At 47.7% G+C, this 24150-nt stretch overlaps 1 protein-coding gene across 1 annotated transcript; it reads left to right on the top strand.

Moving 5' to 3' along the window:
• The first annotated feature begins 5429 nt into the window (after positions 1-5429).
• LOC136512193 (tubby-like F-box protein 8) lies at positions 5430-8677 on the top strand. Its single transcript, XM_066506173.1, has 5 exons — positions 5430-5642; positions 6420-6972; positions 7114-7201; positions 7403-7535; positions 7635-8677. Exons 2-5 carry the CDS (start codon positions 6607-6609, stop codon positions 8392-8394), a joined length of 1347 nt encoding a protein of 448 aa, XP_066362270.1. The 5' UTR covers positions 5430-5642; positions 6420-6606; the 3' UTR covers positions 8395-8677.
• The last annotated feature ends 15473 nt before the right edge of the window (positions 8678-24150 follow it).

Below are 24150 nucleotides of genomic sequence, written 5' to 3'. Positions count from 1 at the left end.
AACCTCAAAGTACGTTATATAAATATATTCATATATTCACAATTTCTTTTATTGCTCATATATATAAGTAATCACGTGACCAACATATATATATATATATATATATATATATATATATTAATACTTTTTCTTTAACTTTTATTAAAGACTCTATGGTTGAAGAAAAAAGTCATACGACGTGACCAACTGAAAGCAATTCAAGAGACCATAGCAGGATTTTTTAATGACCTGGTCCTAAACCCCGCCGACGAGTTCTACAATAACGTGAACGAAACATGGAAGCCAAACCAAATGGAGTAAATTTGTTATGTCAAGAATATGATAGAATATACAATGCAAGCTTTATTTGTAATATATATATATATATATATATATATATATATATATATATATTATATGTACATAAAATAACATACAATATATATATGCATGTAATATATACGTTAGTTTCATACTTTAGTTTGTACAAAATGTTCAAATATTATAAACGTGTAGAATACGTATATTATTAGCAGCGTAGAATGCGTATTCGAAAACCTATTCGAAAACCAAAACGAATCATCAATTGAAAATAGAAACAAAAAAATAAAAAAAAGAAAATCTTTAGTCCCGGTTGGTAATACCAACCGGGACTAAAGAGCCGGCCCACGTGGCCAGACCGGGAGGCCTCTTTAGCCCCGGTTGGTATTATCAACCGGACCTTTAGTCCCGAACGCGAAACCGGGACTAAAGGAGGGGCCCTTTAGTCTTGGATTCGTGCTCCCGGTTTCAAAACCAAGCCTGAAGGGGGTTGAGAACAGGGAGTACAGCTAGTTTCTCTACTAGTGCTTGGTGTGTCATACAGTACGTCTTGCTAGTAGCACTATGCTTCTTTAACAGAATTAATTACTAAATCTCAACCGGTTGATTTAGCCTCTCCCAACAATAGATCTTTGGGTTGCGCGGACGGCCAACAGGGGGCACGGCCGATGAGCAGGCGAGGCGTGCCCAGCCAGCTGGCGCGCGCAGCCTCGGAGCTCGCGGCCCTGGCCATGGTAGGCGCACGGCCTCGGCGAGGGGCTGGCGGCCGGCTATGAGGAGGGCGACGAGGAGGACCGCCCCCAGGGCCGAACCGCCTCCGCCGCTTCTCCGGACTCCATTTACGTGCGCGGGTAACGAAAAAAGGGAAATGCGCATGTGACGAAAGGGATGGGAAGGGATAAAGGTTGGGGAGGTTGGTCTCACCGTAATTTGGAAAAATTTTGTTTTGAGATTCGTAAACAATTTAAAATATATTTCTCTGGTATTTATAATTCATAAAAAAATATTGTAATTTTTTAAAAAAATTTAACATATATTTATCTAAGATCTGTAGAAGTTGTGCTATCCCCAAATTATATCACTCTATCCAACAAATTACATTAAAGAAATCAATGTAAATATAATAATAAAATAGTATAAATATAGCTAAAAGATAATGTAAATGCATGGACAAAATTCAGTTATTAGCAGAGGTCAAAACAACTAAACGTCACGTACACACATTCTTCTTTAGGGCATATACAACCCACAGACGGGAGGTCGTCTGTAAGAGTCTCGAATCTGATGTGCAGACAGTTAGAAAGACATATCGTACAACCCATAGACAAGGAGGTGTCTGCAACTGTTTAATGCTTTGCATGTAGCCAAGATCATTCATGAATATCATTTTGTATACCATTATGTTGCTATTTGATACATAATGGATTCACGGCTACGTTGACTACACAAAATGAAGCCAAAGAAATTAGAATTTTTTTATGGTACTATGCACATCATCATGACAGCCAAAAAATTAGCAAATTTTCAAGATACTATGAAATTAGAAAATAAAAGCATGCCGTTCCAAAAAAAATAAAAAAAGCATGACAGCTCCATACATCAGCAGCTTGTTCTGCTATGACTACAACTAGCTTTCTGGTTCTCATCCTGTAAACAAACAGAACAAAGGAGAAGATCAGACGAACAACTGATAGTAGTTTTCAGCTGAGAAAGCTAACTGAGATATCAACGATAGTCGCAATAACTGATAACAGTTTTCAGCTTTCTAAAAGTTAACAATTTAGCGGCTAACAAAAACTGATACACTAGCAACTTTTAAAAATAATACAATTGCAGATTCAGATAGCTTTCAGAACTGATACACTAAAAGATGTAGATTCAGATTGCTAACAGTTTTAACTGCATGTACCACTATCTGCATACCAACCAGTTTATAGATAAGTAAACAACGAGAAAAGACAAAAGAAAAAATGGACTCTGTTCTAGCACAATATGAAGAACCAGTAGTCGTTTCCGTCAGCAACCTCAGATCGACACAATCAAAACACCCTATGTAGATTCTTTAGATCAAAACAATGCTCATAAATCAACAAATTGTAGAATCATCATGGCTGCATCAATAAGAGGAAGGTACCTCAGATAGTCAACGCCGCTGCTCCAATGCTATCTACCATGGATCCAGGCACGCCGCAGCAACCAGCTCCGTGCCCCCGCGCGCCGCTAGCTCCACCTGTCGATGCTCCTCCGTCTATTGGGCGCTGCTAGCTCCACCTACGTGCCCCCGCGGCCGGCGCCGCCGTGTCAGTCCCCTGCGCAGAGAGGTCCGATGCCACGCGGAGGGACGAGCACTTGCGACGCAGCGCAGCGCGAGGCTGCGGCAGGGCCACGCATACAGGTCCGTGAACTTGCGGATGAGCTTGTGCTGGCCGTAAGCCTACGTGCTGGATGCCGCCACCACGTCTAGGTCTTCCGCCCCGAAGCCGGTCCCGCAACGGTGTGCTCGACCCCGCGCGCGCAAAAACTAGAATCCAAGCGCATCCACGCGGGATCTAGCAGGCAGTTGACTCGAGACGCCGAGCCGTACAACGCCATCCTTTGGGCCTCAGAGCACGGGCCTTCCCCGTCGTCTCGTGAGGCGACGGGCCTCCGTCTCTAGACTTCGACAGGGTGCTTTCTGCGAAGAGACGGGACGGAGACACGCGTTGTAGGTGCCCTTAAACCCACTGCCGACCGACCTGCCCTGGTTTGTTCCAAGCGCAACCAAAAAAACGCGGCACGGGCACGCGGCGTCTCTCCAGCCAGGCGGAATCTTCCCGTCTGCTAGCGGGGCCCGGTCCCACACGCAGACGCTAGCGGACAGACCGCCCGTGCCGCCGCCCCGGCTCGCCAACGCCAAAGGGACAACAGACAACAGCCTTCGTTTACTCGGCCACCTCGGATGCCGACCTGTACCGGCCGCGGCTTCTCGACTTCTCGTTGTCACGCTGCGACAGGTCCCCGTGCACCGTCACCGTACGGCGAGATCTCCAGTGCTACCCCATGATTCACATCCAACTGCTTCGGCCGTGCCAGCTTAGCTACTCACCAAATTTCATGCGGTGGTTCGGCTGAGGAATTGGATCCGATCCAGCTCCGCGGCCCGCGCTCATCCGAATAGTAACTACAAGTATGAGTACTTTAATTACGACTTCCGTGCAACAGCCTGCTCATCTCGCCTTTTAATGGCGGCTGTTAATGGGAAAAAAGGGAACTTTTCGGTTACGGCTGTTAATGAGTTTGTGCGTGTAAGCGTGTGAGCGCCGAGCACGACGGCGTGCACGGCGTCGGGGCCGGACGGGCGCGCGCGTCTTTTCACACCCGCGCCGCTCGTCTGCACGCCGGGCGCCGGCCGACCTCGTCCGCGCAGGCGCAGCGGGGCAGACTCGTCAGCGCCGCGCATTTATTTTTACGCCACCGGCAGAAAGGGTTGGCGGCGGCATCGATGACGAATCAAAAGCTGCAACCGAAAGCACCCACACACACTGACACGGGAACGGGAGAGAACAAAGCTAACGTTGATCTCTAGCCTCGCGCCACGGTAAAACCGTAAAACCTGCGAGGATTACTTGCGCCATCAGCACGGTGAAAAGACTTTGACTTGGAAATATGACCCGCGGTCCGGCTCTGTCCGGTGCTCGCCTCCATCTCGTTTAGTTTCTCCTAGAGTTTATTCCATGTAATGTTTAGACATATATATAGAGTATTAAATATAGATTAAAAAATAATTAATTACATATATTGCGATTAATTTAGAAGACGAATTTTTAAGTCTAATTAGTTTATAATTTGACAATGTGATGCTACAGTATATGTGCTAATAATGGATTAATTAGGCTTAATAAATTTATCTCGCAGATTACTGAGGACTTCTGTAACTCTAAACTTTACTCTTGAATTTAAACACCACCTGAGTCTCCTGCCTTTCCCAGCGGCAAGCAGTCGAGCTCAGCCACGTCAAATACATCATATCCAAAACACCGAATAGTATAGTACAAAAGAAAAACGATCCTCTTCTTTGAAGTTTGGATGAACTAGAGTTGCTGGTTAGTCATGACAAAAAAATTACTTCGTCCATCCAGAGTAAATACACTATTAATATTGGTTGAGAAAATTAATGTTACTAGGGAAACTGCTCCTATCGCACCATATATGAGCACCTTGACAAACAATACACAGTCTACATCTATGAGCGCACGTGAAAGACTAAGTTGTATCAATAAATCTTCGGCCTGTTCGTCTGGTCGTAAACGATCGTGGATTATAAAACAGAACAGTATTTTTTTCTCACACCAAACCAGCCAGCAGTAATAATCCACGATCGTATAGGATCGTATCAGCACCAGCCGAACAGGCTGCTTAAGATTATAGAAGTCATAAAGACACCGTCTCGATACTAACAAGCACGTCATCTATTAAATAACACCTTTACATTTTGAAAAAAAAATCTAGAAAAACACAAGTACACTCGTCAAGTCAAAAACTTGAATTTAAATGAATAAGTTCTACACTAAAAAATATAAACAACTGAACGACACTCAAACTGTTTGCCTATAATATACCACTGGTCACACCTCCCTCACTCACAGGATAACAAGTCAACAATGTGTCGTACTCGACTCATATATAACTAGTAATGTACAAACGTTTATCGTAACCCTGATTAGGCCTTGACGTGCACATCATCAGCGACGTAAGCGTGCAGCCGCTGTCACCGTGCTCCCTCTTCCCTGTGACCCAGTCCCTGCCACGGCGGGAACGAACCAACCAAAGGACGACCCGCTTTCTGCGGCTCGGGCGGCCCGGGCCTGCCGCACACTTGACGCCGTTATGCTGGTCGGCCCCCTACCCGCCTGCTTCTGTACTAGCAGTACCCACAAACGTAACGGAACGGAACGGGATGGTCAACCCCCGCCCGCCCCCCACCGTGGACCGGAGCGGAGCAGTACTCCGTCCGTAATAAACAACACACGGCTCGTGCGCTTGCTTCCCCTCCCCTCCCCTCCCCTCGCTCTCTCTCGGCTTCCTCGCTGGTCTGTCTCCCTCCCCTCCTCGCTCGCTGGTTCGCTCCGGGTCTCCGCCCGTCTCCCTCACCAGTCACCACACCCACTTCCACCCTCCCGTCGTTCCTTCCCTCGGTCGGCCGGCTCCTCGTCGCGTGGTCAAAAGGGAAGCCGCCCAGAGGTGGGAAGAGCTAACCCCGGTGAAGGAATCTGAGCCACCTGCGCTCCGATCTGTCTTCCGAAGGACGCGGAGGGAGGAAGGCTCCGGATCGGGTGATTTGCGTCCTTCCGGCACGCCCTGATGTGAGTTCTCCCTCTCCCCCGAGAGCGGTGCTCCGATTTGTGGGCTTACCGTCTTGATTTTCCTGACGCGTCCATTTCCCGCGGTAGGGATGTGATGTGAGAAGAAGCGTCGTTTTTTTCTGCGCGATTTCTCGTCCGGATGTTTGCAGAAATGTTCTTGGGGGCGACTCTGTCTCCTATTCCGCTTATTAGTAGTGCCGGTGAAGAGACCGTTGTGTACCCGTGCTGTCTAGAGCTAGCCTGCTGCTGTCGCTGCTTCCGTTGCAGACCCGTTAGTGTGTTAGTGTTAGATCTTGTGTCCATGCCTTTCGATTTTTTGTAGCCCGTCGATTTGTTACTCGTTTTGTTCCTTAAAAAGTCCCTCCTTTTTATCTACTCCCACCTTTGATGAATCAGGGGGAAAAAGGGTTCCTTTTGATCTTTTGACTACGGAGCGCCTAATTTCTAGCCTAGGACTGGGTTTGGCCGTACGAGGGCCGACGTTTCTTTCTCGAAATGTTGCAACATGCCTCCAGAATGGTTGGTGTGTGATGCACTGATGTGACTCATCCGGAATTAAAATGTTCTTGCCCTTCCTTCTCTGTTCTCTCGCAGCTGCACTCCACAAATTCTGTTGTGATATATCATTTTTTTTTGTACTCTCGGAGACGCCCGTGTGTTCAATCGTGATAAGCTGTACGTGGAATTGATCTATTAATAATCATAACATATGTCGCTAGCTCTACGCTATGCTATTATTCACACGCTTTCACATCTAAGATTCTTTTCTTCGCGCAGGTCCAAATCGGCGTTTGCCTCTGTGTAGGCACACTCAAAAGCAGCATTTCCCCTGTGGGGTGGCGTGATCTCCACTGTTCTATCAGTGGAGCAGCCACGAAGGCTGTCGGAACCTTCCCCGTTATATATTGGCAGGCTAAGCCCCAAGTTTCTTGTAGGCTTTACTGTGCTGTTCTAGTTGGCGAAGATGTCGTTCCGCAGCATCGTTCGTGATGTTCGGGACAGTTTTGGTAGCCTGTCAAGGCGCAGCTTTGAGGTGACTGTCGCTGGCCTTTCTGGGCTCACCGTGCATCACAGGGGGAAATCTCAGAGCACGGTGCATGAACTCCATGATACGGATCTCATAATCCAGGAGAGCCGTTGGGCTAATCTCCCTCCTGAGCTCCTTCGTGATGTGATCCAGAGGCTGGAGGCCAGTGAGAGCACCTGGCCAAATCGCAAGCATGTTGTGTCCTGCGCTGCTGTTTGTCGGGCATGGAGGGAGATGTGCCGGGAGATTGTGCTGAGCCCGGAATTCAGTGGGAAGCTTACCTTCCCAGTCTCTCTAAAGCAGGTATGCTTAAATCTTAATCCTTGACCTGATTACCTGAATGCTTTTGTGAATGATATTATGTACCTAATGATAACACTTCACAATACTTATTCTTATGTCTTTCATATTATTACTAACATTTGATAATGTTTGCCTTCACAGCCTGGGCCTCGCGATGGAATGATTCAGTGTTTCATAAAGCGAGATAAATCAAAGTCCACATATCATCTCTACTTGTGCCTGAGCACTGGTATGTTGTGCCTTTCTTTTGCTTGTATGAGTAGATCGTAAATTGTTTTTTGAATTCCTACGATGATTGATATTTTGGCAAATATCTGCTAGCATCAAGTCGACATTCTGGTCCTCTGTTCTGCCTGTCTTTCCATCATTTCTGCCAACATTTCTTCAATTTGGAATGCAATTGTTGACTCCTTTTTTTTTCCTGGATCAGCTGTACTTATGGAGAATGGCAAGTTCCTCTTATCAGCTAAAAGGAACCGCAAAACAACCTGCACGGAGTATATTATCTCTATGGATGCTGACAACATATCGAGATCTAGCAGCACATATATTGGAAAGCTGAGGTAATAGAATTGAAATGCAAGTGAATGGGTAGCCTTTCTTTTCTTTGTCTGGTTTATTTAATTGTATCAGCTAATTGAGGTATTTCTTGTCATTTCCAGGTCGAACTTCCTCGGCACAAAATTTATGATCTCTGACACGCAGCCCCCTTATAGTGGGGCTGTAGTCCCTCACGTTGGCCGGACAAGCCGAAGATTCAACTCCAAGAAGGTCTCCCCTAAGGTGCCAACTGGTAGCTACAACATAGCTCAGGTGACATACGAGCTAAATGTTCTTGGCACGAGAGGCCCTAGGCGGATGCACTGCGTCATGCACTCCATACCTGCCTCCGCAGTTGAGCCCGGTGGCATAGTCCCTGGACAGCCTGAGCAGATTCTGCCCCGGGCATTAGAGGAGTCCTTTCGCAGCACCACCTCCTTCTCCAAGTCATCCATCATGGACCGGTCCATGGACTTCAGCAGCTCCCGTGACTTCAGCAGCGCCCGCTTTTCTGACATTGCCGGAGGCATGGCTGGCGATGAAGAGGGACAGAATAAGGAGAGGCCGCTCGTGCTCCGCAACAAGGCCCCAAGATGGCACGAGCAGCTGCAGTGCTGGTGCCTCAACTTCCGTGGCCGTGTAACCATTGCATCGGTGAAGAATTTCCAGCTGATCGCTGCGCCAAGCCAGGCCCCTGCCCCTGCCGCCGCTGGGGCTCCAACCCCATCACAACCTGCTCCGCAAGACCAAGATAAGATCATTCTCCAATTTGGTAAGGTGGCCAAGGATATGTTCACGATGGACTACCGCTACCCGCTCTCAGCCTTCCAGGCTTTCGCCATCTGTTTGAGTAGCTTTGACACCAAACTGGCCTGTGAGTAAAATAGACACCGTAGAAGCAATGGAACAGTCCGGAGCTGGAAATGCACAAGAGGAGAGTTGCATTTGGCCCTAGGATTTTAGTTTGATGCTTTTGCATTTTGTTGTTTACTCATGGTTGTATTCTGCTTCCTGTTAACCCGGAACCGGACCTCTAAGCATCTATGTTTCACCTGCTGCTGGCACCACGGTAGGTGCCATTTGTGTAATGTGCAAGAGATTCCGCCCTTAATCTGAATGGATTGTTTTCGAGCTTTTCGAGCTGTAGTGCATGTGCTTGGCAGCATGGGTACTTGCGTTATTATAAGGTGAAAATGAAGCTTGACTCGCATGATGGAGCCTTGCTAGCTCTGGTTTTACAGTTCCAACATGGTTGGTCACCGGTCATCATGGTTCATGGCATATGATCTGCAGACGCCGCCCATGTTTGCCGCGTTGAAGTACGGTGGTTGTGTTATGTCTGATGGGAGAATCATTGCACATGTGTGTGTGCCCCTTTTTATCTCAGCAACAAAGCTGTTCTGTTGAGCTTCTTTAGGTTGAGCTTCTTCGCCCCACTTCTTTTTTTTTATAATAAGGTCGAACACTTTCTGCGTGGAGGAGGAAGAGTGCACATTTCTGTAGCCACAAGGCGGAGCAGTACAGCTAGGACATGTGATGAAGAAGAAAGGGCCGGCGCATCGAATACGAATGAACCCATGATGAGTGTGACTGGGTGAAGGAATGATCTCCCCTCTGTCTGCAGCTGAGTATTATGTGAGATGTGACCGAGTATAATTTCCAAGAAATAAATTAAAAAAAAAGTGTGTCTGAGGCTCTGAGCTGGAATGCACAGAACTGGACGATGAATGAATAATGGATCCAGACACTTTTTCTTCCAGGACAGGAAGCAAAGCGTATTTGTGGCTTGCTCGGACGGCCATGAGCGCGAGAAATGATGGAATGCATTGTGACCCGGCAATCATTCCCGGTGCAACACGAGGTTCCTCTCGCCTCCCAGAACGGTGGCAGGCACCAGGCAGTGCGCACGCATTGCACGGGCAGGGCGAGCCCTCCAGTGTCCAGTGGCCTCATCACTAGATCGGCAGTGGCTACTGGCTACCAGGCTTGGTGCTCGATATGATTCACGAGCACCGTTTCTCCGCGAGGTCTCTGGTGTGGTGGTCGGTGTGTGATCGCGTTTGGGTATTCAGATCCAGGAGATCGAACCGAACCGAATATCTCGGTTTTAACTTTTAACTGGGTGGAAGTGCGGACGCCTTGTAGTTCTCACTCAGGTCAGGTGGGGGAATTTCTGATCTTGTCTGCTTGCTTTTTCTAGCCGATTCTCTCTCGTGGGCAGCGTGCTGGTGTTGGCTGGTGCCCTGGTGTGGTGGGGCGACGCGGTGGAATCCCACTAGCCGTGCATGGTGGCGACTGGGAAGTGCGATGCGATGGGAAGAAGGATTCTCCTTCGCCGTCGTAGCGAATGATGGCTGCTGATGCCCGATGCCCCGAGGGTAATGCGCCAGATTCTCTGCGTTGCTGCCCGGGGTCTCGACCTGCATGATTGAACCGCCTTTTTATCTTGGGAGAATTGTATGTTGACATCCAAATTGATGGTCTTTTACTCACAGACATCTACTTTGGAGTATTTTATCAGAAGACACTTTAGTTCGATGAATTAGATCACAGGACACCACGGATCGGTTGCAGCCGATTGAGAAGAGAGAACAACGATAAAATGACATTCTTGTCCCTGCCGCTTTCTTCTTCCTCTCTCCTTTTCTTTTTTTTTCTGTTTCCTATCCCGTCCGCGAGCATGCCGTCCAGCCCCGGACGTCCCGTCCCTACGACAGCCCGTGGCGGCCCCTCCCAACCACGACGCCAGATGCGTGGCCCTCGGCGTCGGTGCGAGCAGTAGCGCCGCTCCAGCGCCGGCGAGGTCACGGAGGCAACAGCAGCAGCTTTGGTGAGCTCGTGTGGGTCCGGCATGGAACAGCAAGGTCCGACGGCGAGGTGATGCGCTCCTCCCCTGCAACAACCCTCTCACCACGTGTGTGCGCCCCTCATCATCAGATTTGGTTGCTTGCAGGTTCGAGGAGCTCAAACTCAGATCCGATGGTGCTCATGGCAGGCTAACCTCCTCATACCGTGTCCGACGCATCCGGCCTCAAGTATGGCTGTGGCTTCCGGATGTGATAGCGGCGGCCCCAACTTCCAGCTCCGACGGCGGCCAGGCTATCCCCGCGCAGATGCGCCTCCCGCCGGTGGCGTGGCCAGACTGTTAGATTGATCTCATGACCAATAAGCCCAACGGCCTATTGGGCCTTGGTCTCGCGCCCTGATCGGGGGCGCCCAACCCTACATGGTTGGTGGGCCCCCGTCGCACTGCGCTATATAAAGAGGTGGGGGCCGGTGGCTCAAAGTACGAGGTTCGCCGTGAGCCGCAAACCCACCGACAAAACCCTAGACCGATCTAAGAGGGCGCGCAGCCAGCGACGGGAAGCTCCGCTGATCCTCGCCGTCGTCACTGCTACGCCCGACCGCACTGCATCGACGTCCGTGCAACCTCTACTCCACCCGTCGCTGCCCGTGTGCTGCCTCCATCACCGAACCCGCGATGGCCAGCACAACCGCGACATCATCTGGAGGCTCAGGTTCATCACCAGCCCCTCTCTCCCCTATCTCCCTCTCGGTGTAGTGTTCTAGGTCTAAATGTGCATGTGTTTCATGGATCTATGAGTTCATCTGCCTAGATCTACTCTAGTCGATTCATAGAATGTCAACAATGGTACCAGAGCCTACTAGCACGTAGATCTAAAACGGGTACCGATTAGAAAAGAAAAAAGACGAAGAGATTCAGTGCGGATCTAAGCAGAAAAGGGTCACCCGACGTTCGGTTGAACCCTAACTCGATCCGTCGGATCTGAGAAAAGAAGAAGGGCTCGGTTTTCATGCAAAGAACGAACCCTAAAACCCGAAGGTGATTCGGGAAAAAGAAAACAGTGTCGTGACTAACCCTAACCCTAACCCTAATCAGGAAAATAGTGCAAAAATACGAATCAAAGAAACCGAAAGGGGAAGAGGGTAGCATACCTCGCGTTTGCGCGGTACTGCAGTCACGACGGGATCCGGCGCCCGCTCGGTGACTGACTGAGAAAGGAGAAGAACCGATTTCAAATCGGAAAAGCAAAACAAAACCCTAAAAGGAAGCCTACCTGGGCTCTTACCCACCGCCGGCGGCATCGCCACTGCGCGGATAGGAGACCGCGGCGTCGCTCCCGAACGGCGCGCGGGACAGGGCCGAGATCCGCGCTGCTCCCCGCCAAGCGGTCACGGCAACAGGGCACCACCATGCGGCCCCTCGACGGCGGCGTGCTCAGCCTCGGGCGAGCACGCACGCCGGCGAGAGGGCGCTGGACGGTGCCGCCCTTCTTCTCCCTCGGCCACTGAGGACGGCTGCTGCTGCGGGTCTCTCCGAGCTGCGCTGCGGGGTGAGAGAGAAGGAGAGGAAGAGAATGAACCTAGGGTTCAGGGAGAAGCGCCGGCCGGGGGGTTTTGTTCGGGCGAAACGGCCGGACAGCCGTCCGATCCGATCCAGCGATTAGGATTTGCCGGACCGGCTTTAGGCCCAGGCGGGAATGGATGCGCGGCCGAATTCCCGGCCCAGGCCCAGGTTGCGGCCTGGGCGCGGGGGAGCGCTGGAGCGCGCGGCTGGGCCGCAAGCCGCTGGGCCGGGTGTGCTGGCTGGCGCGCGCGCGCGAGAAAAGGCCATGGGCCGAATTTTGGTGGGCCGCGCGTGTGCTGGCTGGGCCGAAATGGCCAAGTAAACAGTAAAGTAATAGTTTTTGTTTTTCTTATTTTCCAGAAAATAGTTTGATCGATTTGAATTGATTTTTATGATAATTTTCTGTACAAAATTTATCCAACGATATTTTTGTTCAGTAAACAGTAAATTTGCTTCTGGAAAATAGGAAAAAGATTATTAAATGCTAAAGTTTCCGCTGCGTATTTAAAGTTGTAATTTTCGTTATTAAATTCGAACCAACGGGAGAATTTAATTTTGAAAATGGATATGTTTTAAATAGATTATAATATTGTTGTTATTCTGACCAACGTTGATTAATGGCAATATTATAATGTTTTTGTTATACATTAATTCTATTTCTGCCCAACGGTGATGTAGAATTAGTGTAGAAAATAATTGTATGTTTTAATTTTGACCAACGTTAAACTAAGGCATGCAATTATTGTTGTCATTTCTGTTCTCACCCTATTTGAATTATGTTTTCAGGAGGATACAACTTAATGAGTTGTATCAAAGAGATCCCCACTCTAAAAGGTGATAACTATATTGAGTGGAAGAAAAAGATAGACCTGGCCTTTATCCTCGCTGAGGTGGACTGGGTTGTCACCACACCGTGCCCCAATGAACCTGTGGCACCGGTGAGGGAGACAGATGAGACTGATACTGCATGGCAGAACAGAGAGTGGGATTTTGCTCCCGTAAAGATGTCCTATGACCTTGAGCATAGGAAATGGGTCACTGCCAATAAGAAGTGTCTAGCAGTGATAAAGAACACGATTGAGCCTGCTATTGTGGGCTCAATTCCAGACTGTGACACGGTCACAGAGTACCTGGATAGAATAAAGAGTCAGTTCACTGGCTCTTCAAAGACGTATGCAACCTAGCTGATCAAGCAGCTGGTGACAGAAAGGTACTCTGGTGGCGACAGTGGCATTAGAGAGCACATACTGAGAATGAGCAATCTGGCATCTAAGCTCAAACCAATGGATTTGGCACTCAAGGATGAGTTCCTTATTCATTTGATTTTTGCTTCTTTGCCCAAAGAATTTGACACATTTGTTGTTAATTACAACATACAGCCTGAAAAATGGGATTTAGAAAAGCTCATTGCCATGTGTGTGCAGGAGGAGGAAAGAATAAAAGTTTCACAAGGTGGTTTTGTCAACTACCTAAAAGATAAGAAAAAGAACTATAATAACAGCTCTTCCTCCAAATCATCTGGAAAAGGTCCCATGCAACAGTTTCAGAACCAGCAATTCCCAGTGGCTAAAGACCAGTGTCTCCACTGCAAGAAGACAGGGCATTATAAAAAGAATTGTCCTGATTTCTTAAAGATGATTATGAAGAATAAAGGTGAGAACATTATTACGTTCGTAAATGAATCCTTGTATGTAAAGTTTTCAAAATCTACTTGGTGGATTGATTTAGGTGCAACTATTCATGTTGCTAATTCATTACAGGGATTCCATTCGATGAGAACTTTGCAAAGAAGCGAAAGTTTCATTAAAGTAGCAAATGGAGAACAAGCAGATGTTGAGGCCGTTGGTGATCTTCCGTTAGAGCTTGCTGATGGCTTCATAATTATTCTTAGAGATGTTCTTTATGTACCTTCTTTGCAAAGAAATTTGATTAGTGTTTCAAAGTTGGACCATGATGGTTATGATTGCCATTTTGGAAATGGCAAATGTCAGATATTGTTTAATAATAAATGTATTGGTCTTGCCTTCCGACAAGACGAGCTTTATTTATTATCACTTCATGAAAATGTTAATTCCGTATGTGATGTGAATGAAAATGTATCCTCATCGAACAATGGAAACAGAAAACGAAAGAGAGCTCAAGATGCGTTGTCGAAATTATGGCACTGTCGTTTAGGCCATATTTCGAGGGGGAGAATAGAAAGACTAGTTAAGAATGATATTCTTCCTCCATTAGAGCTCTCAGAGTTAAAATAATGTAGAGATTGCATAAAAGGAAAGTATGTAAAGAAAATTAAGAAAGATGCCAAACGAAGCGCAGGAATTCTACAGATTATTCACACAGACATATGTGGTCCTTTTCCTGTGAAAAGTGTGGATGGTTATGATTCATTCATAACATTCACAGACGATTACTCTCGTTTTGGCTACATTTATCCAATTAAAGAAAGAACAGAAGCGTTGGATAAATTTAAAATATTTAAAGCAGAAGTTGAAAATCAGCATGATTTAAAGATTAAGATAGTCAGGTCTGACCGTGGAGGAGAGTACTACGGTCGGCATACCCCATATGGACAAGTTCCTGGACCTTTTGCAAGGTTCTTACAGGAGAATGGTATAGTCGCCCAGTATTCAACACCGGGCGAACCTCAGCAGAATAGAGTAGCTGAAAGGCGTAACCGTACCCTGATGGATATGGTGCGTAGTATGATAAGTTACTCCACTTTACCCATGAGTCTGTGGATGGAGGCGTTAAAAACCGCCATTCATATTCTCAATAGAGTACCAAGTAAGTCGGTGCCCAAAAACACCGTATGAGTTGTGGACAGGAAGAGTACCCTCACTTAACCACTTGCGTGTGTGGGGGAGCCCTGCTGAGGCTAAAGTTTTTAACCCAAACATTGGGAAGCTAGATCCCAAAACAGTGAGTTGCCATTTCATTGGCTGCCCAGAAAAGTCAAAAGGTTTTCATTTCTACTGTCCTAACAGACATACGAAGTTTGTGGAAACGAGACACGCTGTCTTCCTAGAGGATGAAATGATTAGGGGGAGCATGGTAGCTCAAGAAATTGACCTTGAAGAGAAGCGGGTGTATGCACCCACTCCGATCATTCATGAGCCATTTTTCTCACTACCTACTATTGCTGCACCAATAGGACAAGACACTGTGGTGCCAGCACCTGTTGTTATCCCGCCTGTGGCAACAATGAATGAAGATAAGGAACCTGTGCCTCAGGATCCTATAGAACCTATTGCCACACATGAGGGGGAGCAACAACAGCCTCAAACAGAAAATGTGCCAATTGAGGAGGCCCCAAGAATGTCTCAAAGAGTTAGAAAATCAGCTATTCCTGCTGATTATGAAGTGTACAACACTGAAGAATTTCAAATGGAGGATAATCCCACCTCATTTGAAGAAGCCATGAAAAGTGATCATTCATCAAAGTGGCTTGAGGCCATGGAAGATGAGATGAGATCAATGAATGCAAATAAAGTTTGGGATTTAGAAATAATTCCTAAAAGAGCCAAAACAGTAGGCTGTAAATGGGTATACAAAACAAAACTTGACTCTCAAGGGAATATAGAGAGATATAAAGCCCGACTTGTGGCAAAAGGCTTTACACAAAGAGAAGGGATTGATTACAACGAGACCTTTTCTCCAGTCTCATGTAAGGATTCTTTCAGAATCATAATGGCATTAGTGGCACATTACGATTTGGAATTACATCAGATGGATGTAAAAACGGCATTTCTCAATGGAGACTTAGATGAAAATGTTTACATGGCACAACCGAAAGGTTTTGTCATGGAAGGAAAAGAACGTTTGGGATGCCGCCTAAAGAAATCTATTTATGGATTAAAACAAGCTTCAAGACAGTGGTACTTGAAGTTTGATCAGACAATAAAGAATTTTGGGTTTAAAGATAATGTTGAGGACAATTGTGTCTACACAAAGTTTAAGAATGGGAAGTTTATCTTCCTTGTCCTGTATGTGGATGATATCTTACTTGCTAGTAGTGATGTCAGTCTACTACTGGAAACAAAGAAGTTTTTGTCCTCAAAGTTTGATATGAAAGATCTTGGTGAAGCTTCGTTCGTTCTAGGGATCGAGATTCACCGAGATAGAAGTAAAGGGGTATTAGGACTGTCACAAAAGGCATACATAGAAAAAGTCTTAAAGAAATTCAGTATGCACAAATGTAGTCCCTCACCTGCTCCTATAGTCAAGGGCGACAGATATGGGGATTTTCAATGCCCTAGGAACCAATATGAGATCGATCAAATGAAAGTGGTTCCATATGCTTCAGCTGTCGGAAGCTTGCAATATGCTCAAGTATGTACGCGCCCTGACTTGGCATTTGTTACCGGGTTACTTGGCAGATTCCAGAGCAATCCTAGAATAGAACACTGGAAATTGGTAAAGAAAGTCTTGCGTTATTTGCAAGGAACGAAAGGCCTCATGATGACGTATAGAAGATCTGATTCACTCCATATAGTGGGATATTCAGATTCTGATTATGCGGGAGATAATAGAAAATCCACATCTGGATATGTGTTTACTCTCGCAGAGGGAGCTATTTCATGGAAAAGCTCAAAACAAACCGTCACTACATCGTCCACAATGTATGCCGAGTTTGTAGCGTGTTATGAGGCAACGGGGCAGGTGAACTGGCTAAAGAAGTTCATACCCGGTTTGAAGGTGGTTGACGACATCAATAGACCACTGAAATTATACTGTGATAATAATCCAGCAGTACAGTATGCTCACAACAATAGGTCAAGTGGTGCTGCCAAACACATTGACATAAAGTATTATGTTGTGAAGGATAAAGTCCGGGATCAGATGATAAGTCTTGAGCATATAAGTACCGAAAAGATGCTCGCGGATCCGCTTACAAAAGGCTTACCACCCAACGTGTTCAGAGAACATGTAGCCAGCATGGGTTTAAGGGAAAGCCTATGATTCCTGGACTATAAAGGGCCCAAAAGTTAAAGTAACTATTTCAGATCAGAGACGTGCATTGTAGCTGTTAAATCTATCGGCGATTGACCGTGACGATGAGACATGCTCTATGCATCATCTGTGAAGAAATGAGTAAGGATAAAAGGATTGAAGTTTTAAAGTTTAAAGATAAAAGTAATAGTGAGATCAAGGGGGAGACTGTTAGATTGATCTCATGACCAATAGGCCCAACGGCCTATTGGGCCTTGGTCTCGCGCCCTGATCGGGGGCGCCCAACCCTACATGGTTGGTGGGCCCCCGTCGCACTGCGCTATATAAAGAGGTGGGGGCCGGCGGCTCAAAGTACGAGGTTCGCCATGAGCCGCAAACCCACCGACAAAACCCTAGACCGATCTAAGAGGGCACGCAGCCAGCGACGGGAAGCTCCGCTGATCCTCGCCGTCGTCACTGCTACGCCCGACCGCACTGCATCGACGTCCGTGCAACCTCTACTCCACCCGTCGCTGCCCGTGTGCTGTCTCCATCACCAAACCCGCGATGGCCAGCACAACCGCGACATCATCTGGAGGCTCAGGTTCATCACCAGCCCCTCTCTCCCCTATCTCCCTCTCGGTGTAGTGTTCTAGGTCTAAATGTGCATGTGTTTCATGGATCTATGAGTTCATCCGCCTAGATCTACTCTAGTCGATTCACAGAATGTCAACACAAACCGCGCGGCACCAGCTGGCGGTGGCGCACCCTGTGTGCATGACACCCTCGATGGTAGTGGCGGCGGCCCCTTCCAATACATCGATCGCAGCGCCCCACCATCCCAACGGCGACAACACCGGTGCATCTGGGCCATAAGGCGGCGCGACTCGCCCTGCGTGGATGCTCCCCTGCGGTGGACGACGCGGCCGTGCGTGACGTCGACGGCCCGGACTGTCCTACACACAAGGCTGCCACAGGCGGCAGCGCAGCTTGCCTCGCGGGCGCACCGGTCGGCCAGCCGCGTGGCCCCCGGCGTCAGCGCGGCCAGATGCCCCCCCGCGTCCGCTCTTCCTCCCCGCATGCGGAACAGACGGCAACAGCCCCGCCAGGCAGTGATGTGTGGCCTGTGTTAGTCGGCCGGTTCCCAACAAGTAGCAGCAGATCACGGTGGCATTCATGCAGTAGGGACAGGAAACAGAAAAAAAAGAAAAGGAGAGAGGAAGAAGAAAGCGGTAGGGGCAAAAATGTCATTTCACCGTTGTTCTCTCTCCTCAACCGGCTGCAACCGGTCTGTGGTGTCCTGTGGTCTAATTTCACCGAACTAGAGCGTCTTCTGGTAAAATGCTCTAAAGTGGGTATCCGCCCGTAAATGACCATCACTTTGGATATCCAACGGACAATTCTCCCTTTTATCTTCGGGCGGGGCCGCAGGGGGCCTTTGGCTGCTTTTCCCAAACGGAACGCCGATGGATTTTCAGTTTCGGAAACAGGGGCGAGCTCCAAGTTTGGTAATCGACTTGCTTCGAATAAATTCTTGGTGAGTCGCCAAGCTCAGTTGCACATGTGAGAAACAACCACGCAAATATCGTTCAAACACAAATCCTCGATTTGAACCCTCTCCCTTCGACAACACAAGAAACCAACGCAACTTGCCTTTGCTCTTGCTTGCATGATGTCAAACAGGGCCCAAAATAGGATTAGTACGATATGGTCACACCATTACATGATCGATAATGCTTCTTATCAGACGTCTAACGTGTCGGACACACCGCCTCCACTCATCTGCGTTCTATAACCTACACTCATCCGCTCGCTCGCTTCTCTCCTCCACGCACTCATCCGCTGGCTCGCTCACTCACTGTCGCCCGCCCGTGCCACGCTCTAGGCCTGCAAGCGCCCTCGGGGATGGACGACGCGTCCGCGCTTCCTCGATCCCTCCCCCTCTACGTCTTCCATTGTGACCCCGCGCTCCTAGTGACACCGCTCCCGCTCTCCCCACCAGAGACGAGGATGACGGCGGCGGCTCCGACGAGGTAGGTCGGTCCTCCTCTAGATCTAAGGGACGTGGCGGTGGCTAGGGTTTCGACGAGCTCTGGGGTCTTATTTCCTCCTCCCTCTGGCAAGCTTGAATGTGATGGGCCAGAGGCTGGAGCAGCCTGCACCTCGAACCCATCCCCTTGCTATTTGTACGCCTTTTGCTGTTTTTTCGTGTTGCAAGGGGATTTTTGGGATGTTACAGATGATTTTTGAATGTTGTAATAGGGTGATTCATGTGTTGCAGAAATGGAGTTCTAATGTTGGGATTGTTGCAATAGGGGATTTTAATTGTTGAAATTACCTTTTTCAAATGTTGCAACACTGAAAGGCAATTTTAAGTTGTTTCCATTTCCATGTTTCATGATTGATTTTGCGACGTTGCAATACTACTGTTTGGGATGTTGCAGTACATAAGTTTTTGATGTTGCAGTACATAATTTTCGATGTTGCACTATATAGTTTTACGATGCAGTATTTATATTCCGATGTTGCACTATATATTTTACATGATTTGTGAGGTTGCACTTGAAATGTTTTGTGCCCTTGGGACAGGGGCGCGGTGTGGAACGGGGATAGGGACACGGTGGATGCAATTCTATTCCGATCCGATTCTATTTGATTAGCGTTTGCAGGGCAGACGGGTTTGGGAATGGGAGCGACGTTCGGACGCATCTCGCGCGCCGAACATCTGGGCGCTAGGAAAGCCGTTACATGATATTTGTGTTGTCAAAGTCATGTAACATCTCTGGTGTTACGAGCTCGCTAAGCACTAAGGTTATGGCTTGAGAAATAGATCTATAAGTATAGTGAGTTAGTTTAATCAAATGCGACAATGAAAATTCTAACAAGAAAATAAGAAAAGTAGTTTTAATTGTTTGGCACGAAAAGCGATTTCTATAAACAAGAATAAAACATAACTTGTATTTCGTACTTAAATAAAAATTGAAGAACAAGTTGGGAAGATGGAAATGCAACATTAACTTTTGGGAAACAAAGATTGTTAATTAGTGTTCTTGGAAGCTCAAAAATTAAATTAGAAATTAAAATTAGCCCTTTTTGTTGAATCGGCAAAATTTGGAAGTGGTGTTAAAAGTATCATTTTTGGCGAATAATATTAAACAACTAGTTAAGTAGTTCCTAGATGTTTTGTTTCTACGAGTTAGTATGACGTATGGACTAGTGTGTGAAATGTGTAGTGGTTGGAATTAATTAGGTTTAGGCATAGTAAAAATTACGGCAAAAGCGCTAAAGGTTGTTAGTTCTAGCTAAGTTCTTATTCTTTCTAAGTCAGAAACGATGATAGATAGTGCCGTTTTGGCACTTAGATATCAACAAAAATGGATTAAGCAATATATCTATGTTTCTGCACGATTGATTGCATCAAGGTGTGTACTTGAATGTGGTGCAGGCCGTAGTTGTGTGTGAGGTCACGATGTCCTCCCAAAATTTACCCAAACTTTGTAGAAGCGTGCTATAACCACGCTGGGGGCACTCGGTTTGTGAACTAGCGTCCAACGCGACTGACCTATTTTGGCACCTCACTATCTTCCTCTCTAGTCATCCTCTAGTTGTATGGGTTGCTCATCTAGCTAGCCATTAGTGTCGACTTTAGGGCCATGGAATTGGTTGAGCCTCCGCTAAATCGATGAGTAGTTTTTAGGCAGCTTTAATAACCGTGCTTGGCACCATCTCGGTCGTTTGGCCCCGTGGGCGCGGTCATCGCACCTGTCGAGTGCTGGTCGGCTACGGCCATGCTGTAGGGTCGAGATGGTGGACTAGCGGGGGAGGGGGTGAATAGTCCTTTCTAAATTTAATCATGTCGGCTAACCGAAATAAATGTGGAATTAAAACAATCGGTCTAGCCAAGACTATACCCCTCTATCTATGTTCACAAACACCTTATAAAGATCCTAATTAGTCAACAAAGGTGCTGGGCTAGCTAGATCTCACCTGTGCAATTCTAGGAGCAAGGTCACACAAACCTATACCACTAGTATTTTACACACCAAGGAGCTCCTACACAATTCTAGTAAGCAAAAGCACAAAGCTCCTAAGCTCACTAGCAATGCTCAATAACAAGGAAACCAATGTCAAATTAGAGAGCACAAATACTTAGCTACACAAACTAAGTAATGTGACTAACAAGGTTACACAAACCAAATTAGCCACGTAAGGGAGCTACTTCTATGCTAAACAAGCAAGAAGGTAACTAGTGAGCTACAGAAGCTAACTAATTACAAGAGTAACTACACAAGCACAATGTATATGAAAGTAACCACAAGCTTGTGTAAGGGGATTGCAAACCAATGGGAAGAATAATATTGACACAGTGATTTTTTCCTGAGGTTCATGTGCTTGCCAACACGCTACATCCCTGTTGTCGACCGCTCACTTGGTGGTTCGACGACTAATTGGAATCACCCGCCAAGCCTCGCACATCGGGCACCGCAAGAACCTACCCTGAAAGTGAGGGTAGCTCAATGACATGCTCAACTAGAGTTGCTCTTCATGGCTCCCGTAGGGCGAGCACAATGCCCCTCACAAAGCTCTTCTCCGGAGCACCTCACAAGCTTCTTGCGGGCTTCGATGGAGACCACCACCAAGCCATCTAGGAGGTGGCAACCTCCAATAGTAACAAGCACCACCGGCTTATAAGATGGCCACCTAGTATCACTCGATGCAGCCTCACGATGCAATCGCACTAGAATCGCTCACTCACACAATCGGATTAACACTATCAAGCATATGTGAGATGGAGGGCTCCTAAGCACTCTCAAGAATGGACACAAAGTCCCCCGAGGTGCTCAGCTAACAGTCCAAGGCCAAGATCCCCTTCTATTTATAGCTTCCACTAAAATAGAGTCGTTGTATCCCTTCACTAGGCACAGCTCGGGGTGACCGGACGCTCCGGTTAGATCGACCGAACGCACCCGATCCAGCATTTGGTCAGCGGATGCACGCCACATGTTGCCTCCATTCAACCTCAGTCGCTTGATCTCAACGGTCAACCGATGACCGGACGTAGCATAGTGCCATGACCGGACGCAGGACCCTAATGTCTGGTCACATCTAGTAAGGTTTTAGTCGTGATCGGATGCGTCAGTTTGAGCACGACCGGACATAGGACCCCAACATTTGGTCACTTACAGTAAGGTTCCAGAGACGCTCAACTATGACCGGACGTGTCCGGTCGATCATGATCAGACGCAATAACAACGTCCGGTCCTTCTCCTCTTTTCTATGCCACCACGTCAGCGGGACCGGACGCACCCACACAACATCCAATCACGAAGTGACCTAGCGTCTGGTAAAAAACCGACGCCTGCACTTTCACTACTGCCACTGACTAGACGCATGACCCCAGTGTCCGATCACTGCGTGACCAGCGTCTGGTGCACTCTATGAAACTCTGTCTTTTCTATACGGGCGGACACTCTACCGTTGAAGTTTTGAACCCTTACTCCTAAGTGCTAAACACAATGTGTATCACCTTTGTGCATATGTGTTATCATATTTTCACAAACATTTTGAAGGGATTAGCCACTCAACTTGCCATGTCACTCGATCCTAGCGATGATGCAAAGTTAGATCACTCGAGTGGCACTAGATGACCGATATACAAACAAGTTTGCTCCTCTTGATAGTTCAACCATCTATCATAAACCCAATCATCAACTTCTCTACACACCTATGACCAGTGAAATAAAATGCCCTAGGTTATACCTTTACCTTGCGCATTCCATTCCATCTCCTCCATTATTGATGCAACACATGCACCAACCAATCACCAAATGATATGATCCACTTCATATCATCATGTCACCGTATTGGTTCATCGATCTTGACTTCACTTGCTTTTCACCATTACCCTCGTCCATCGGTGCCAAGTCTTGCTCAAGCTTCACCGTCATGCGATTCATTGCTCCAAAGCCTCTAACTTGCCCTTCACGCTTGCAACCGGTCCATCAAACCAAGTCATGTCTTGATCTTCTTCACCTTGATCACATGACTCAATGTCATGTCTCATATGCAATGAGCTCCTTCATCATCACATGTGTGAGCTTTGCAACATCTTCAAGCCATTTTCACCTTCATGGCATATGTTGCTCACACACATATACATGTGGACAAATCATTAGTGTATCTTATATAAATACAATTAGTCCACCTAGTTTGTCACTCAATTACCAAAACCACACAGGGACCTTTCACGTGTGTCATGGCATTGGCCGACTATGACCCAGTTGATCGCCATGGCCTGCCTTTGTTGTGCGCCGCTGTTGCCTCGCTGCAGCGTTGCTAAGTGCGTGTGCGCTGTCACGCTAAGTCACCGTTGTCTACGTCGTGTCATGTCTCATCGGGCCCATGCTCAGCCAACTCCACGCAACCTGCCATACTTATGCACGTCATGACACGGCAATGTGCGGCTACTATGTGCTGAGCCACTATGCCCACGCTGTTGCTATCTTGCAATGGTGCTTGTCTTGGCCACACGCGTCGTGTCCAATCAGTGAGTAAAGGCAGCCACTGCTGGCCCCGCCTATGCACGATGGGCTCAGTCACCATCCCTCGTCCCTCTTATCCTTTTCCGACTGGCCACTACCAACGAACCGTGCCCCATGAGCCATCATTGTCGATGGAAATGATGAGCCAGTGCGGGACCTAGCCGTAGTAGTCCCTGATTCGCCGTGCATAGTGCATTGTAGTTCAATTGCTTGCACCTACAAGTGGCTAGACCAGCCAGTTAGCTCCCTGCACCGAATTAGAGCCAATCGTGCGCTACTGACTACCAAATTGGTGTTTCCCTCACCATAGGCCTTGAGCGCCGCCGCAGCTAGAGATTTGGGGGGAAGCCCAAACCCATAGGTAAAGGATCAATTGATGGCGTTTCTGAGCTTGTCTTTCCCCCTAGGGCTGGTGCTTATCTTCTTTTGGCCAGGGCGCTAGTTGATCGCGTGGTGACGCACCATGTCTGCCTCGGAGCGATGCCACCGTGCTCGTGCACATGTGGCTAGGTCATCTCGGTCCTCCTCTGCCTCAACCGCCACCACAGCACAGACCACGGTGAGCCCCTGCTGCTCCCCACTGCCTCTACCTCTCCATTAGTACCCTAGATCACCAAAACGCTCGCGCCACCATGACGGGTGGCTCAACAGCGCAGATAGCACATTAGGGTCATTGTCTATCTCCCAACCACCGTTGAGGAGTCTGGCTTGGCCCCATGATGCTCATCGGCTTGCTTGGTTAGCTGGTGCCTCGCTCTATGGATTGGCATAGGTGTGTAGTGCCGACTAGAGTTG

This window comes from Miscanthus floridulus, chromosome 16, assembly GCF_019320115.1.
Source record: "Miscanthus floridulus cultivar M001 chromosome 16, ASM1932011v1, whole genome shotgun sequence".
In the NCBI taxonomy this organism is placed as follows: domain Eukaryota; kingdom Viridiplantae; phylum Streptophyta; class Magnoliopsida; order Poales; family Poaceae; genus Miscanthus; species Miscanthus floridulus.
The sequence above is the reverse complement of the archived record's forward strand: the minus strand, read 5'-3'. Positions and strand labels throughout refer to the sequence as shown.

Coding starts and splice junctions, on each gene's coding strand:
- LOC136512193 (XM_066506173.1), top strand. CDS start 6,607: ATGTCGTTCCGCAGCATCGTTCGTGATGTTCGGGACAGTTTTGGTAGC. Junction 7,202..7,402: donor CTACTTGTGCCTGAGCACTG/GTATGTTGTGCC, acceptor TTCCTGGATCAG/CTGTACTTATGGAGAATGGC. Junction 7,536..7,634: donor ACATATATTGGAAAGCTGAG/GTAATAGAATTG, acceptor TGTCATTTCCAG/GTCGAACTTCCTCGGCACAA.